At 37.5% G+C, this 18,778-nt stretch overlaps 1 protein-coding gene across 2 annotated transcripts in view; it reads left to right on the top strand.

Moving 5' to 3' along the window:
- LOC126353873 (uncharacterized) overlaps positions 1-18,778 on the top strand; it is a 107,860-nt gene that overhangs the window by 54,632 nt on the left and 34,450 nt on the right. For both annotated transcript variants that reach the window (XM_050003058.1, XM_050003059.1), the window contains exon 3: positions 577-677. In XM_050003058.1, the coding sequence (XP_049859015.1) occupies positions 577-677 (101 nt within the window). The remainder of the gene's footprint in view (positions 1-576; positions 678-18,778) is intronic.

Below are 18,778 nucleotides of genomic sequence, written 5' to 3'. Positions count from 1 at the left end.
TATAACTATGTGTGAAATAGGTTATTCTTGGCATGCATTTACCACGTCTGCAGCAGTTCCTTGGGTGACACTGTCTCTCTGTGTCTGTCGCACTGATGATGAGACTGTGTTTCCCATTACAGTTCTTCATTTCTAAAAAAAAATATTCCATTAAAAATCCAGAGTTGAAGGATACACAGCAAAAAAAAAAAAATAAATAAAGAGAGAGAGAGGTTTAACCATTTAAAAGACAAATTCAAAGAGTGATTTCAATAGAATAGTAATGGTGGTGGCAAATGGTGGTAGGATTCCTTTTTTGTATTTTTGATTATTTCTTGTACAAAAACATCATCTATTCAGTAGCATTCCTTATCACTTACTGCAATAATGGATTCAATAGAATTTTATTTTATTCATAAATCACATTGAGCACCAAAGAAAAATAAAGACTAACTCTTTTTATTATATGTTTCAAGCTGACTTGTCAAGAAAATGCCATCATTAATCACATACCATGGTAAAATTAGTGTGCAATATTTACTTGCAACAGTGTGTAACTGTCAGAGTTCACTACTTAATTATAATTTTTTCTTGTAGGGCCAACGAATCCTCATGTCAGAACTGTTTAATTTTGGAAAAAGAAGTTGATAAGTATGTCAAGAAACTGAAAGACCATGAATCTCGCATTAATTCTATAGGTTAGTAATTCCTATTTATATTTTTCTTACGTAAATAACAAATTTGCATTTAGTTTGCACATAAAAAAATCACAGGTTGGCAATGCTTACAACCACACAAAAAACAAATGAACAAATGTAAACACTGTAATACTGTGATGAGTGTGGAACATGTGTAACTGTAGTTCTTTTTCTAAAGTGAGGTAAAATGCAAATAATACCACTGCAATGAATGAAAAAGTGCATTCACAAAACTCCAAGTGTAAATATGCGACAAAGTTTCTTTTGACCCCAATGTCCCCTAACAACGAATGAAAATATGCAACAAGAGACAGAAACACCCTATGTAAATTGCATGCCAAATTTATAAAGAAATACTGTTTTTAGTCTGTAACAACGACAATGTACAGACATGTATCCATATTTCCAGGACGACCACAGAAGATGCTTTGTAAATAAAAGCAAAAACACTTTTGGTGTAAAGTTCTCTTTAATGCTTCCCTTTCATGTCCCTCGACTCTTCTAACTGCCATCTGGTTTCTGTACAAATTGTAAATAGCCTTTCGCTTCCTGTATTTTACCCCTGCCACCTTCAGAATTTGAAAGAGAGTATTCCAGTCAACATTGTCAAAAGCCTTCTCTAAGTCTACAAATGCTAGAAATGTAGGTTTGCCTTTCCTTAATCTAGCTTCCAAGATAAGTCGTAGGGTCAGTATTGCCTCACGTGTTCCAATATTCCTACGGAATCCAAACTGATCTTCCTCGAGGTCGGCTTCAACCAGTTTTTCCATTTGTCTGTAAAGAATTCACGTTAGTATTTTGCAGCTGTGACTGATTGTTCGGTAATTTTCACATCTGTCAGCACGTGCTTTCTTTGGGATTGGAATTATTACATGCTTCTTGAAGTCTGAGGGTATTTCGCCTGTCTCATACATCTTGCTCACCAGATGGTAGAGTTTGGCAGGACTGGCTCTGCCAAAGCTGTAAGTAGTTCTAATGGAGAGGTTGTCTACTCGCGGGCACTTGTTTCGACTCAGGTCTTTCAGTGCTCTTTCAAACTCTTCACGCAGTATCATATCTCGCATTTCATCTTCATCTACATCCTCTTCCATTTCCCTCAAGAATGTCACCCTTGTACAGACCCTCTATATACTCCTTCAATCTTTCTGCTTTCCCTTCTTTGCTTAGAACTGGGTTTCCATCTAAGCTCTTGATATTCGTACAAGTGGTTCTCTTTTCTCCAAAGGTCTCTTTAATTTTCCTGTAGGCAGTATCTACCTTACCCTAGTGATATATGCCTCCACATCCTTACATTTGTCCTCTAGCCATCCCTGCTTAGCCATTTTGCACTTCCTGTCGATCTCATTTTTGAGATGTTTGTATTTCTTTTTGCCTGCTTCATTTACTGTATTTTTGTGTTTTCACCTTTAATCAATTAAATTCAATATCTCTTCTGTTACCCAAGGATTTCTATTAGCCCTCGCCTTTTTACCTACTTGATCCTCTGCTGCCTTCACTACTTCATCCCTCAAAGCTACCCATTCTTCTTCTACTGTATTTCTTTCCCCCATTCCTGTCAATTGTTCCCTTATGCTCTCCCTGAAACTCTGTACAACCTCTAGTTCTTTCAGTTTATCCAGGTCCCATCTCCTTAATTTCCCACCTTTTTGCAGTTTCTTCAGTGTTAATCTACAGGTCATAACCAATAGATTGTGGTCAGAGTCCACATCTGCCACTGGTAATGTCTTACAATTTAAAACCTGATTCCTAAATCTCTGTCTTACCATTATATGATCTATCTGAAACCTGTCAGTATCTCCAGGCTTCTTCCATGTATTCAACCTTCTTTTATGTTTCCTGAACCAAGTGTTAGCTATGATTAAGTTATGCTCTGTGCAAAATTCTACCAGACGGCTTCCTCTTTCATTTCTTAGCCCCAATCCATATTCACCTACTACGTTTCCTTCTCTTCCTTTTCTTACTACCGAATTCCAGTCCCCCATGACTATTACATTTTCGTCTCCCTTCACTATCTGAATAATTTCTTTTATTTCATCATACATTTTTTTCAATTTCTTCGTCATCTGCAGAGCTAGTTGGCATATAAACTTGTACTACTCTAGTAGGTGTGTTCTTCGTATCTACTTTGGCGACAATAATGCGTTCACTATGCTGTTCATTTAAAAAGGAAAATGGATAGGTTCAAGTTAGATATAGTGGGAATTAGTGAAGTTCGGTGGCAGGAGGAACAAGACTTCTGGTCAGGTGTCTACAGGGTTATAAATACAAAATCAAATAGGGGTAATGCAGGAGTAGGTTTAATAATGAATAGAAAAATAGGAGTGCGGGTAAGCTACTACAAACAGCAAAGTGAACACATTATTGTGGCCAAGATAGATACGAGGCCCACACCTACTACAGTAGTACAAGTTTATATGCCAACTGGCTCTGCAGATGACGAAGAAATTGAAGAAATGTATGATGAAATAAAAGAAATTATACAGATAGTGAAGGGAGACGAAAATTTAATAGTCATGGGTGACTGGAATTCAAGTGTAGGAAAAGGGAGAGAAGGAAACAGTAGGTGAATATGGACTGGGACTAAGAAATGAAAGAGGAAGCCGCCTGGTAGAATTTTGCACAGAGCACAACTCAATCATAGCTAACACTTGGTTTAAGAATCATGAAAGAAGGTTGTATACATGGAAGAACCCTGGAGATACTAAAAGGTACCAGATAGATCATATAATGGTAAGACAGAGATTTAGGAACCAGGTTTTAAATTGTAAGTCATTCCCAGGGGCAGATGTGGACTCAGACCACAATCTATTGGTTATGACCTGTAGATTAAAACTGAAGAAACTGCAAAAAGGTGGGAAATTAAGGAGATGGGACCTGGATAAACTGAAAGAACCAGAGGTTGTACAGAGTTTCAGGAAGAGCATAAGGGAACAATTGACAGGAATGGGGGAAAGAAATACAGTAGAAGAAGAATGGGTAGCTTTGAGGGATGAAGTAGTGAAGGCAGCAGAGGATCAAGTAGGTAAAAAGACGAGGGCTAGTTGAAATCCTTGGGTAACATAAGAAATATTGAATTTAATTGATGAAAGGAGAAAATATAAGAATGCAGTAAATGAAGCAGGCAAAAAGGAATACAAACGTCTCAAAAATGAGATTGACAGGAAGTGCAAAATAACTAAGCAGGGATGGCTGGAGGAAAAATGTAAGGATATAGAGGCTTATCTCACTAGGGGTAAGATAGATACATCCTACAGGAAAATTAAAGAGACCTTTGGAGATAAGAGAACCACTTGTGTGAACATCAAGAGCTCAGATGGAAACCCAGTTCTAAGCAAAGAAGGAAAAGCAGAAAGGTGGAAGGAGTATATAGAGGGTCTATACAAGGGCGATGTACTTGAGGACAATATTATGGAAATGGAAGAGGATGTAGATGAAGATGAAATGGGAGATACGATACTGCTTGAAGACTTTGACAGAGCACTGAAAGACCTGAGTCGAAACAAGGCCCCGGGAGTAGACAACATTCCATTGGAACTACTGACGGCCTTGGGAGAGCCAGTCCTGACAAAACTCTACCATCTTGTGAGCAAGATGTATGAAACAGGCGAAATACCCTCAGACTTCAAGAAGAATATGATAATTCCAATCCCAAAGAAAGCAGGTGTTGACAGATGTGAGAATTACCAAACAATCAGTTTAATAAGCCACAGCTGCAAAATATTAACATGAATTCTTTACAGACGAATGGAAAAACTAGTAGTAGCCAACCTCGGGGAAGATCAGTTTGGATTCCGTAGAAACACTGGAACATGTGAGGCAATACTGACCTTGCGACTTATCTTAGAAGAAAGATTAAGGAAGGGCAAACCTACGTTTCTAGCATTTGTAGACTTGGAGAAGGCTTTTGACAATTCTAAAGGTGGCAGGGGTAAAATACAGGGAGCGAAAGGCTATTTACAATTTGCACATAAACCAGATAGCAGTTATAAGAGTTGAGGGACATGAAAGAGAAGCTGTGGTTGGGAAGGGAGTGAGACAGGGTTGTAACCTCTCCCCGATGTTATTCAATCTGTATATTGAGCAAGCAGTAAAGGAAACAAAAGAAAATTTCGGAGTAGGTATCAAAGTCCATGGAGAAGAAATAAAAACTTTAAGGGTAGCCAATGACATTGTAATTCTGTCAGAGACAGCAAAGGACTTGGAAGAGCAGTTGAATGGAATGGACAGTGTCCTGAAAGGAGGATATAAGATGAACGTTAACAAAAGAAAAAGGAAAAAGAGGATAATGGAATGTAGTCGAATTAAGTCGGGTTATGCTGAGGGAATTAGATTAGGAAATGAGACACTTAAAGTAGTTAAGGAGTTTTGCTATTTATGAAGTAATAAAACTGATGGTGGTCGAAGTAGAGAGGATATAAAATGTAGACTGGCAATGGGAAGGAAGGCGTTTCTGAAGAAGAGAAATTTGTTAACATCGAGTATAGATTTAAGTGTCAGGAAGTCATTTCTGAAAGTATTTGTATGGAGTGTAGCCATGTATGGAAGTGAAACATGGACGATAAATAGTTTGGACAAGAAGAGAATAGAAGCTTTTGAAATGTGGTGCTACAGAAGAATGCTGAAGATTAGATGGGTAGATCACGTAACTAATGAGGAGGTATTGAATAGGATTGGGGAGAAGAGGAGCTTGTGGCACAACTTGACCAGAAGAAGGGATCGGTTGGTAGGACATGTTCTGAGGCATCAAGGGATCACCAGTTTAGCATTGGAGGGCAGTGTGGAGGATAAGAATCGTAGAGGGAGACCAAGAGATGAATACACTAAGCAGATTCAGAAGGATGTAGGTTGCAGTAGGTACTGGGAGATGAAGAAACTTGCACAGGATAGAGTAGCATGGAGAGCTGCATCAAACCACAACAACATCAACAACAATGCTGTTCATAGTAGCTTACCGATGCTCCTATTTTTTATTCATTATTAAAGCTACTCCTGCATTACCCCTATTTGATTTTGTATTTATAAGCCTTTATTCGCCTGACCAAACTTCTTGTTGCTCCTGCCACAGAACTCCACTAATTCCTAGTAAATCTAACTTTAACCTATCCATTTCCCTTTTTAAATTTTCTAACCTACCTGCTTGATTAAGGGATCTGACATTCCACGCTCCGATCCGTAGAATGCCAGTTTTCTTTCTCCTGATGACGACGTCCTCTTGAGTAGTCCCCAGCCGGAAATTCGAATGGGGGACTATTTTACCTCCGGAATATTTTACCCAAGAGGACGCCATCATCATTTAACCATACAGTAAAGCTGCATGCCCTCAGGAAAAATTACGGCTGTAGTTTCCCATTGCTTTCAGCTGTTCGCAGTACCAGCACAGCAAGGCCGTTTTGGTTAGTGTCACAATGCCAGATCAGTCAATCATCCAGACTGTTGCCCCTGCAACTATTGAAAAGGCTGTTGCCCCTCTTCAGGAACCACACATTTGTCCGGCCTCTCAACAGATACCCCTCCATTGTGGTTGCACCTACGGTATGACTATCTGTATCGCTGATGCACGCAAGCCTCCCCACCTTAGCCACTGCTTTATTGGGGGTTATGATTTTCATCATTTCTCTTTTTGCACCAGAAGATTTCTCCTCCTCCTCCTCCTCCGAACTCCTCTCCGCAACTTCCTGCTTTGAAATACCCTGCAACTCCATAACCTCTTCAGTGCTCATTTCTTGACCGTGTGATCTTCCACAAGCTCATCAATATCATTGTTATCCTCTTCTGGTCCCATGCTCTTAGCCAAAGACACAATATCATTGACTACACACTCCACAGATACTGAATCAAATGCCTCAGAGTCACATTTGATAACGCACTCTGGCCAGAGCTTCTTCCAAGCAGAAGTAAGTGGTCTGCTAGTAACCCCTTCTTATGCCTTTTTGATCGTCCTGAAGCAGGCAACAATGTTGAAATGATATTTCCAAAACTCTCTGAGAGTGAGGTTGGTAGCTTCAGACAAATTAAAGCACTGTTCGGACAGTGCTTTAGTGTAGAGCTTCTTAAAGTTGGAAATAAACGGCTGATCCATAGGCTGGAGTAATGGAGTGGTGATGGTAGGCAGAAATTGGAAAGCGTAATCCATAACAAGCAAGACATGGAGTGGCAGTTACATCTCAAGAAAATATTTTTTCACTGATGGACCAAACACTTCATTAATCCAATCACAAAAAAGATCATGTGTCATCCAAGCCTTGCTGTTTGACCTTGACATCACATTTAACCTGCTCTTCTGGACTTGCACTTCTTGAAGGCCCATGGCGTTTCTGAATGTTAATAAAGCAGTAGTTTGTCAAATCACCACTTTCATTGGCACAGAACAGCAGCGTGTGATGGTCTTTCATTGGCTTGTGACCAGGCAATGCATTCTCATCTGCTGTTATAAAGGTACGTTTCGACCTTTTTTTTCCCCAGAATAGACCCGTCTCAATTAAAAACCTGTTGTGGCAGATAACCCCCAGAATCTATGAAGATCTTGAAGTTGCTGGTGAAATTCTCTGCTGCCTTTGTCAGACTTGGCTGCTTCTCTATGCCTCACAATGCTGTGGATGCCAGTTCTTCTCTCGAACCACCCACGGCTTCCCTTAAACACTTCAGCCATCCTGGCGTCTTGTTAACGAGATTGGTGAAAATCATTCTCATGTTCTCACAGATGATGATCTCATTAATAGTGTCACCTTGCAATTGTCTTTCACTTACCCATATAAGGAGCAGCCCTTCAGCTTTGTCCAGAGTATGAAACCGTTGTTTAGGTACAATTGTCACTCCCTTTGCAGCATCAATCTCATTAATTATGTTGTTCTTGAGGATAGTGCAAATAGTTGGTGTAGGCCGACTGTATGTGCGTGCTAAATCATCAATACTCACACCACATTCACATTTTTCAATGATTTTACATTTCATTTCTAAGGCCATTTTCTTTCTGTTATGGTCGCCTTCTTGCGGCCTTATCTTCGGGGGCATTTCTACAAAGGTTACTAAAATTTAACACAAAAATTGCTGTGTAAACACAAGTTTTGGGAAATGTGTGATCACAAGCTGCAGGAAGATGACTGCAGAAAGAGTGCTAAATCCAGACTGCAGTACATACTAAAGACATTGCTCCTATGCCACTGCCAACAATGAAAGGTGTTCATATTGTTGAACTTTTTCCCAACTGCATGATAATGAGTGGTGACATTACACTAAATCTCCATGTCACTCGTTATGTGAAACATAATTTGCTAAGCGAGTCATTTTTGTACAATTTGTTTTGCTTGTTATGCGAATTGAGCGTTATGGGAGATGCTTGATAAGTGAGATTCCACTGTAGTTTATATGCATCTAAACATTAATTACAGTAATGTGTGAAAATCTGAAGTAAATCGGAAAGTTGTATTTTGAGATTTTTGGTAACAATGTCTTTGTTTATATTGAAGAATTAGGTACCTAAAAACACACCCACATTCAGTTTTGCATCAAAATTTCAAAGCAGTCTGTTGAGATTTTCAAGAAATAAACATCTACGTTTGTACTGATGTAGAAACTATAAATATTCCTAATCTCAAATACCTGAAAGTTTTTGACCAAATGCTCTGAAATTTTGACAAAATGTTGCACTGGAGTATGCCTGTATTTTTATATATCTCTTTTAAAATATATGTAATATATAATTTTTTGTAAATTTAGTAACAGGAACATGTAATAATGTATTTGTACATATTGTTTTAAAGAAATAGATACCTAATAACATGCCTGTATTAGAATGAAGCGTTGTCAGTATTTCAAAGCAGTCAGTCAAGAACTTTCAGAGATACACAATTCTGAACAAATGGACATTTACGTTTTTATTTATATGGATTTATTGTTTATTTTGTCTTCAGTGTGAGTACACCATGTAGCCTCTAACAGTTAAAATCAGAATTTCTTTTACTTAGGCATGAACATGATCCATTAACATAACTAAACATTGTTGTTTTTTCACTGTTCTGTAAACAAAGGCAAACTTAATTTCCGAACACTGTAGTAGTAGTAGTAGTAGTAGTAGTAGTAGGTGTTGTTGTTGTTGTTGTTATTGCTATTGTTTTATGTTGCATCTTGACTAAGGTTCTTGGTCAGATTGAAAAATTGATCACTAGAATAAATCTTGGCAGGCATCAAAGAACTGCTCTGTATGGTGAGTGTTGTAGTTGTGGTCAAAATGGAAAGAGTTTAGTATATCCTGATTTTTATATAACAGTGAGACCAACTCAAATATGTAAAGGGAAAAAATGTGTGGTATTTTTAATTTTTTTATCAGTGGTCAAAAGGATACACATTGTTTGCCAACATACATTCCAATTTTTTTGTTTTGTAATAATAGGAGTCTCATGACATTTTCTGAAGATTATGCCATATCAAATAACTGACTCAAAGTAGCAGTGATAGACTACTTTTCCGGTGTCTGTGCTTGTGTCACATGCCAAAATACATATTGCAAATGGTTGTTGTTGTTGGTTTGATGCAGCTCTCCATGCTGCTCTATCTTGTGCAAGCTTCTTCATCTCCCAGTACCTACTGCAACCCACATCCTCTGAATTTGCTTAGTATATTCATCTCTTGGTCTCCCTTTACGATTTTTACCCTCCACGCTGCCCTCCAATACTAAATTGGTGATCCCTTGATGCCTCAGAACAAGTCCTACCAACAGATCCCTTCTTCTGGTCAAGTTGTGCCACAAACTTCTCTTCTCCCCAATCTTATTCAATACTTCATCATTAGTTATGTGATCTACCCATCTAATCTTCAGCATTCTTCTGTAGCACCATATTTCGAAAGCTTCTATTCTCTTCTTGTCCAAACTACTTATCGGCCATGTTTCACTTCCATACATGGCTACACTCCATACAAATACTTTCAGAAACCACTTCCTGACACTTAAATCTATACTCGATGTTAACAAATTTCTCTTCTTCCGAAACGCTTTCCTTGCCATTGCCAGTCTACATTTTATATCCTCTCTACTTCGACCATCATCAGTTATTTTGCTCCCCAAATAGCAAAACTCCTTTACTACTTTAAGTGTCTCATTTCCTAATCTAATTCCCTCAGCATCACCTGACTTAATTCGAACACATTCTATTATCCTCGTTTTGCTTTTGTTGATGTTCATCTTATATCCTCCTTTCAAGACACTGTCCATTCCATTCAACTGCTCTTCCAAGTCCTTTGCTGTCTCTGACAGAATTACAATGTCATCGGCGAACCTCAAAGTTTTTATTTCTTCTCCATGGATTTTAATACCTACTCCGAATTTTTCTTTTGTTTCCTTTACTGCTTGCTCAATGTACAGATTGAATAACATCGGGGAGAGGTTACAACCTTGTCTTACTCCCTTCCCAACCACTGCTTCCCTTTGATGTCCCTCGACTCCTATAACTGCCATCTGGTTTCTGTACAAATTGTAAATAGCCTTTCGCTCCCTGAATTTTACACCTGCCACCTTTAGAATTTGAAAGAGAGTATTCCAGTCAACATTGTCAAAAGCTTTCTCTAAGTCTACAAATGCTAGAAATGTAGGTTTGCCTTTCCTTAATCTTTCTTCTAAGATAAGTCGTAGGGTCAGTATTGCCTCACGTGTTCCAGTATTTCTACGGAATCCAAACTGATCTTCACCGAGGTCGGTTTCTACCAGTTTTTCCATTCGTCTGTAAAGAATTTGCGTTAGTATTTTGCAGCTGTGACTTATTAAACTGATAGTTCGGTAATTTTCATATCTGTCAACGCCTGCTTTCTTTCGATTGGAATTATTATATTCTTCTTGAAGTCTGAGGGTATTTCGTGTGTCCCATACATTTTGCTCACCAGATGGCATAGTTTTGTCAGGACTGGCACTCCCGAGGCTGTCAGTAGTTCTAATGGAATGTTGTCTACTCCCGGGGCCTTGTTTCGACTCACGTCTTTCAGTGCTCTGTCAAACTCTTCACGCAGTATCATATCTCCCATTCCATCTTCATCTACATCTAAGATCTAGGAGGAAGAGTTTCATGATGTATATCTAAAAAACAATTTAAGAATTTGCCTTAGTTTATGGTCTTTGAATGGTAGTAGTCTACAGGTGAGCTTACAATTCTGAGTTTATTCCAGATTAAATCCATATTACTTTCGATAAAAATTTCTTTTTATATGCACTTCTGAAGGCTTAATTGATCTGCTTTTAAGTGCTCAATAAACAGAACTGATGATCAGAAATGCCTAGGTCAAAGTGGTGTGTATTTGCATTTTCAAACTGATAATTTCTTATAATAATATAAATGCAGGTGACTGATCTGCTGTTTGCTCTAGTGCCTTCAGGAAAGTTTAACTCAAAACAGTATTTCTAAATTAAGTTGCAAAATTTTGTCTGATTTTACTCAGACTAGTTGTCTTGAGTGTGTGTGGAAAAGCAGATGAAACAGTTCTGGAGATTTCAAAATAAGCACCTTTTTTTCATTAAAAAAAGTTTAATATTTTTGCCATTGTGCTGGAAACAACCAGTAGTGCAGGCACTAAGAACAAAAGTTTGTTTGCCTGCATACACGTAAATATCAGACGTAGAAACAGTACTGTAAGCTGTAGAACAGAATCTGCGGAGGAGCACCGGCTGCACTGTCTTTATATAAAGGAAGGCTCCAGTAGGCAGTGTGGTGGGTGTCTGACCATGTGCAATAGTCTTGTGACCCACTATAGGTGGCCTCTGGTGGCTGACTCACAAAGCTGCCGTTGGTGGACTATTTGAAGTGTAACGCATTGATAGCCTGGAGCCATGGTGTGTATTCAGTTATGTACAGGATTCTAGCAATTTTATTTTTAAAATGCCTGTTTTGTTCTTTTTTTCCTTTATTCTTATTAACTGGAATTATGTAAAAGGAGTCTTATGATATGGAGAGGAAGTAAAAGCAGTATCTATACTGTCTTATTGAGATTGCAATTATTAGAGGGCATACCAGAATGAATTTATGCTGTTCCAGTTCAGATACATGTATGTTACTGTTGAACACTATTCAAATTTTGATAATGTAAATTTCACAAAATGAGACAAGACATGCAACTCAAAATTGCTACACATAGTTCATTTGGTAAATTTAATCTCATTTGTTATTGGAACATATTTTGATAGCACTTCTCTTGAAAACATGCACATCCATTATATCAGTATTGGGGAAATTCCCTATAACTTATATCCATTTAGTTTCAGATCTGTCAAGCAACAATCTACTCACTCAATTGTTATGACTAGTCTTTGAATTCATTACATGTATAATATTGTGAAAGATTATATATATAGAGAGAGTACATAGTAGTTACTTTGTATGTCACATTATAAGAACAAACCCATTCATTGTTGTGATGGACGGGTTTGTTTTTATAATGTGACATACAAAGTACCTACTATGTACTCTCTCTCTATATATAATCTTTCACAAGATTATAAATGTAATGAATTCAAAACTTAAGCAGTCATAACAATTGAGTGAGTAGGTTCTTGCTTTAAAGAGCAAGAAAGAAGAAATTTCGTTAGTTCGGTCAGTTCCTATTGGTTCAACTGGAAGGCATCACTCTATATCAAAGGAAGATACTGAAGAAGTGGAACACATTTTTATTGTTGTGGTTGGAAGGAGAGCCAACGCCGTATTGCTAAAGGAGCCCGAAATGCACGCGTCTCAGCTGACGCAGGCTGGCGTGAGGTTTGGAACTTGACAAGGGAATTAGAATTGAGAAAAACTGACGTAGCTGGTGGAATACTTAACTTCAATCCATTAATGACGAACATCGCTCTTGACATTATATGATTCACAGTATCAATCGTAACTGATAATAACGTAGCTGAAGGCTATGCTAACTATTGTCTCGGCAAATGAGAGCGTAGAAGTCAGTGAACCATCGCTAGCAAAGTCAGCTGTACAACTGGGGCGAGTGCTAGGAAGTCTCTCTAGACCTGCCATGTGGCGGCGCTCGGTCTGCAATCACTGATATTGGCGACACGCGGGTCCGACGTATACTACCGGACCGCGGCCGATTTAAAGGCTACCACCTAGCAAGTGTGGTGTCTGGCGGTGACACCATATATATTTCATTGACTGGCTAATTTCAGTACAAAACAGAGTGCATAGAAGTTGTATAAATTGAAACCTTTAAGTCTTTGGATCTTTCACATACATTTTGGAAGCATTTAAAATGCTTGATAAATGACACCTTTACTCATCTTTCAAAACTAAAACTATGTTGAATAAGGCTAGGTTTTGATTTTTGTAGGCCTGTAAGTAACAATGTAGTAATAAAACAGGTTTTATGTGTATGGCAAAAATTTCAAGTGTTAATAAAACCTGTTCAACCTAAAAGTGGAAGTTCTACTTTTCAGGGAATGTAGAACTATATGTTACTAATCAACAGAAAAAAATCAAGATTTTATGCACTGGAATTTTTGAAGGAAAAAAAAATCCGTAAATTATAAAAAAAAAGTTCAGAATGCTATAGTAAAAGAACTTTGACAGATATGTCCAAATGTAGGATTTCTTTGTAATCGTGAAGCAATTATCTTTCAAATGAAAAAAAAGCCAACAATATATCTAGAAGTGTTCCAGAGATACAGCATTTTAAAATTTTTTCCAAAATTTGCGTCTTCAAAATGACATGCACAGTGTGATCTTTGGAGGGCTGTATCTCCAAGCAGAAATTTTTATGGAGTCCTTCTTTTTAACACATGCCAAATTCAATAACATCTGAAACTATGAAGGTAACAAAAACTCTCTCAAGTGCTAGGATGGTCCCTTCCCATCCAAGCTTGTGCTGCATCTCAAGTGATCTTTTCATTGATGGGAGATTAAACCATAATGCTCATTTTTCTTGTTGCAACAGACTTACAATTTATAGTCAAGGCTGGCTGTTATTTTTTGGGAAAATGAAAATAAAAAATTTTGAAGTCATAATATGATTTCCATATTCTACAGTCCTAATGAGTACAATATGCAGCATCTACTACAGACCAAATTAGTAAGAAACAAGTAGAAAACATTCTGATAAAATTTAAAAATTGTATCCCACAGATGCTGTATATGAAGTACACAGAAACAAAACTTTTCAAGAGTGGAATCTTATGACTTAAAAATAAATCAAACATAAATAATAACAGTGATAGCTGCAAGTTTTCAAAAGTGCAAAATTTAGTTATGAAAGAGGATTTATATTTGATGTAGATGTCTGAAATTTTTCTTGAAATAGTTCCTGCCTATCTTGTGTAACTGTAGATGTCCGCATACAGGCAACATATTTCTGAAATTGTGTTAGTGTTTATTAACTCTGAGTGAACATGACATATATGTTCAATAGGGCTGATACCAAGCAAATTTGGAAGCCAGATATGACATGGGGCATAATCCATATCACTTCAGGCAGGAGGGTTACCTTCATAGTCTTGGATGTTATTGAATATAGCATATGCTAAAATTCAGGAGTAAGTAAAAAACACGTATATTTTTGTTTTCTCAAAAAAAAAAAAAAAAAAAAAGATATTCCCTGCCCCGAGATACAGGCCTCCGAAAATGACATTGCGAACACCATTTTGAAAATGTGAATTTCGGAATTGTTTTAAAAATGCTGTATCTCTGTAACAGTTCTAGATATTTTGTTAGGGTTATTTATTTATTTATTTGAAAGATAATCGCTTTATGATTACAATGGTATTGTCCATTTGGAAGTATCTGCCAAGGCTCTTTTACTGTTGCCTTTTGAATTTTTTGTAATTTACAGAACATTTTATTTATTTTCAAAAATGCCAATCCAGAAATTTAGATTTTTTTCTTTTGATTAGTACCATGTAGTACTATTTCTCTATAAAGGAGAGCTTCCACTTTTAAGTAGGACAGGTTTTATTTTAAAAAAAAATCATTTCTTTTAACTTTCAAGGGTAATATGCGTCTTCATTGAAGTTGTTTCTTACTGATTTCTTTGTTACAATGTTTATTTCTATTGCCTTTGTTGCAGTTATTTCTTTTCACTTGCTCTGTTGCAGATATTTCTTACACTTTGTTGTTGTTTCTTGTCAGTTTCTTTGTTGTGGTTGTTCATTGCAGGTTTCTGTATTGTAGTTGTTCAATGCTAATTTGTTTACTGAAGAGGCTTCTAAGAAATCTGAGACCATCCAGTGAGTACTGTGTTATCATGAGGAATTTGCCAGTTGACACAGTTGCAGTGTGTTTTGTGAAAAGGTCTGGGGCCACAGGAGAGTGAAGTGTGCTGACTGCATCTGCATAAAAGAGTGATGTATAAGACAAACTAAAAAACAGACTTTGTTCAAGTTGGGAATAAGTGTTCTCATTTGAAGACTCTGTTTCAAAGTGAAGATGTTTCCATTAATGACTTTTTGTGTTCTAAGTGTTTTGATAGAATAACGACAATGATAGTATATGAACAAGGTGAAGCCTCCCATGGTGCAGACAATACTAACTTTTCATCAATAGAGGAAGAATTAAATACCCTGAATCAGTCAACTACACTGATAGGTGTTAGTCCTATTCAGAAACCATGGTCAGTGAAGTCAAGTCATGAGCTCCATGGATCAAGAAAGTGCAGATAAATTACTAAAGCTATGGATGAATACACTACAGCAAAACTGATCACACTCTTCAAAGTAGAACTTCCATATTAAGGAGAAAATGAACCAAAGCACTCTTAGACCTCTTGGCAGGAGTTTTTCACAAATATCAATTCATCTGTTGAATATTGTGCATTCTACAATGAAAAGGTGCAAGTGAGACATTTTCAAAGAAAACAATTTTGAACCACGTTCTATCAGTATCAACGTACGTGGTAGACAAATCACGAAATGTGAGATGTGTTAAAGGAGTCTGGAAGACCAGATCCATATTATGGTCATCCTGAAGAGGCAGCTCAAGTTCAAATAGTGCAGTCATTTTATCTGGAAGATAAATGGGATAGTTCTCGCCAGAGTACCAACAAAAAAGACACTATTACTGTAACAGTTGAAGGTCAAAAGGTTGTGAAAGGAAGACAGACATGACTCGCAGTATTAAAGAAACTTTTAAAATTTGTAAGAGAAACTACACAAGTTCACATGTTGGAAGGTCAAAATCTTATGCACTACGACCTAAGTGGGTAGTTACACACCCACCTAGAGATGTCTGTTTATGTGTGTATTGTGTGGTAACTTCTAAGAACTTGCTTGAGCACGTGGCATATGACACCTTGGTTGGGCATGTGAAGTCATCAGTCTGTGACGTAAAGCGAGAGACTTTTTTGTTTCAAGAAAGTGGTGACTGCCCTGGAAAGGGAGGACTGTCTTAACAGACACTTGGCCTGGAAGACATAACAGATAACTCTGCAGAAGTTACATATGCAACATGGGAAGAAAATAAGTTAATTAAGAAAACTGTTGCCTTTGACAGTTTCATTGATGAATTTGGCAAATTGTCAGTGACAGCAGTAACACATCAGCATCTGAAGAAATTTCAACAATAGCACAATGCAGAAGTGAAAGGGTGTGTACAGGCTGAAGAACTGTGTTTAATGCTTCACTGTGATTTTGCTGAGAACTGGTCTGTAATTCTCCCACAAGAAGTACAAGGATATCGTTGGAGTAATGAGCAGGTTTCAATGTTTACAGGAGTGACATATTTTCAAAACAAGACCACAAGTGTTGCAATTATAAGTGATGACACAGGACATGACTCTGCACATGCTTTGCTAGCAATGCACAAAATTCTTCAACCTCAAAAAGGGGCAGAGAAGATCATCATTATTTCTGATGGTGCTCCTAGTCATTTTAAAAATCGTTACCAGCTGTTTGACTTGAGTTAAATTGTTTGTGCCAACCGACTGGGTATACAGTGCTACTGGTCACAGGAAGGGGCCTTATGATGATGTAGGAGGCCTGCTGAAGCACAATGCTACAAAACAGAATCTTTCCAGAGCAAATACAGCTGTGATTCAGAATGCTGAGGATTTTACGAGAGTTGTGATATCTTACACATCCACAGCCCTCATCTTTTTGTCCAAAGAGGGAATCGAAGAACTCCATGAGCAGAAAAAGGGATTTGTCCAAACAAACTACTACTGTGAAAGGGAATTCTGAAGACACATTTTTAGACTCAAAGTGATGGGCGAACTCATATTGCACGCACTTTAAAGAGCAAGAAAGAAGAAATTTCATTACTTTGGTAAACAATTGTGTGGGCTCCAGTTCCTATTGCTTCAACTGGAAGGCATCACTCTACATCAAAGGAAGATATTGAAGAAGTGGAACACATTTTTATTTCATTGACTGGCTAATTTCAGTACAAAACAGAGTGCATAGAAGTTGTATAAATTGAAACCTTTAAGTCTTTGGATCTTTCACAAACATTTTGGAAACATTTAAAATGCTTGATAAATGACACCCTTACTCATCTTTCAAAACTAAAACTATGTTGAATAAGGCTAGGTTTTGATTTTTGTGGGCCTGTAAGTAACAATGTAGTGATAAAACAGGTTTTATGTGTATGGCAAAAATTTCAAGTGTTAATAAAACCTGTTCAACCTAAAAGTGGAAGCTCTACTTTTCAGGGAATGTAGAACTATATGTTACTAATTAACAGAAAAAAAATCAAAACTTTATGCACTGGAATTTTTGAAAAAAAAAATCCATAAATTATAAAAAAAAGTTCAGAATGCTACAGTAAAAGAACTTTGACAGATATGTCCAAATGTAGGATTTCTTTGTAATCGTGAAGCAATTATCTTTCAAATGAAAAAAAATAAGCCAAGTGTTCCAGAGATACAGCATTTTAAAATTTTTTCTAAAATTTGCGTCTTCAAAATGACATGCACAGTGTGATCTTTGGAGGGCTGTATCTCCAAGCAGAAATTTTTATGGAGTCCTTCTTTTTAACACATGCCAAATTCAATAACATCTGAAACTATGAAGATAACATTTTTTCCTAGCCTGCCTGAATTGATATGGACTGTGCCATCGAATTAATCACCTTGCCCTTCAAATAATTGGAAAATGCAGTGTTTGGTAGGTGTGACAGCTGTGATGCAAAAAATCAAGAATAATACTAAAGTAATGTATACATATGTCAATGTTTGCAAGTCTCAAGAAGCCCAGGTCAGTGTCATGACTGACTAAAGCATTAGGCAATATTTTAAGAGAAAAAAAAAGCCGTATACTGTCTATTTTTGCAACACACATTGAGTTAGGTCATTGCTGTAGATTTTACAATGTATCACTTCAAATGGTGATGATTTCAGTCTGCACCTTGAGCTGACCTAGGTTTCTTGGTCTATTCTGATACACAGTGTCCATCAGATGTCCCCATAAAAGAACTACCAGAGATCTGGAGACTGGGGTGCTCAAGTGAAGCAGTTTTGTCATTCCTTGAAATTACGCGATCCACAGACAAGCATTTTACCACTACCGGAGACTGGCAGAGTGTAAGGTGCCTCCATCCTCAAAGAAGTATGGGCCTATCACTCCACTACACACCGTATAGTAACTTTGTTACTGTGCAATGGACACTGGTGAAGCTGAGAAGGGTTTTCTTGAGCCAGGTAACAGAAGTTCATCTGATTCATGTGACAACTTGATTGACAATAGGCTTCTTCATATATTAAGACTCTGAATATAGTTTGCTTCCTCACTGGCCCTAAACAGCTATTGTTTACCTTTTACATGTGCAGGTTAGTCATTAGGATACAGTTGTTACACAGTCTTAATTCTGAATGGATGAAATTCAAGCCGATGAAGTATTCTTTGGATGCCACCACGTCTGAGCTGCAACAACTAGGCAAGTTTTTGCACTGATTTAGGATGATTCCTTTTCATGGCAGCCCACACGGCATCTGTATTTTCATTGTTACTGCACACTTTGAAACACAACCAACCTCTTTCATCGGAGCCTAACCAGTTTCCTCAAAATTCGAAACTCACATTATACAGCTGTCAAACTGTAACTATGTTGGTTAAACGAATGTGTGTTGACTGCATGCTCTGAACCATTTGACTGCTCCATGGTAACTAAGTGTCTGTTGTGCCACTCAGTATGATGCCTTTCCCCCAT

The sequence above is a fragment of the Schistocerca gregaria genome, chromosome 3, assembly GCF_023897955.1.
Source record: "Schistocerca gregaria isolate iqSchGreg1 chromosome 3, iqSchGreg1.2, whole genome shotgun sequence".
Taxonomy (NCBI): domain Eukaryota; kingdom Metazoa; phylum Arthropoda; class Insecta; order Orthoptera; family Acrididae; genus Schistocerca; species Schistocerca gregaria.
The sequence above is the reverse complement of the archived record's forward strand: the minus strand, read 5'-3'. Positions and strand labels throughout refer to the sequence as shown.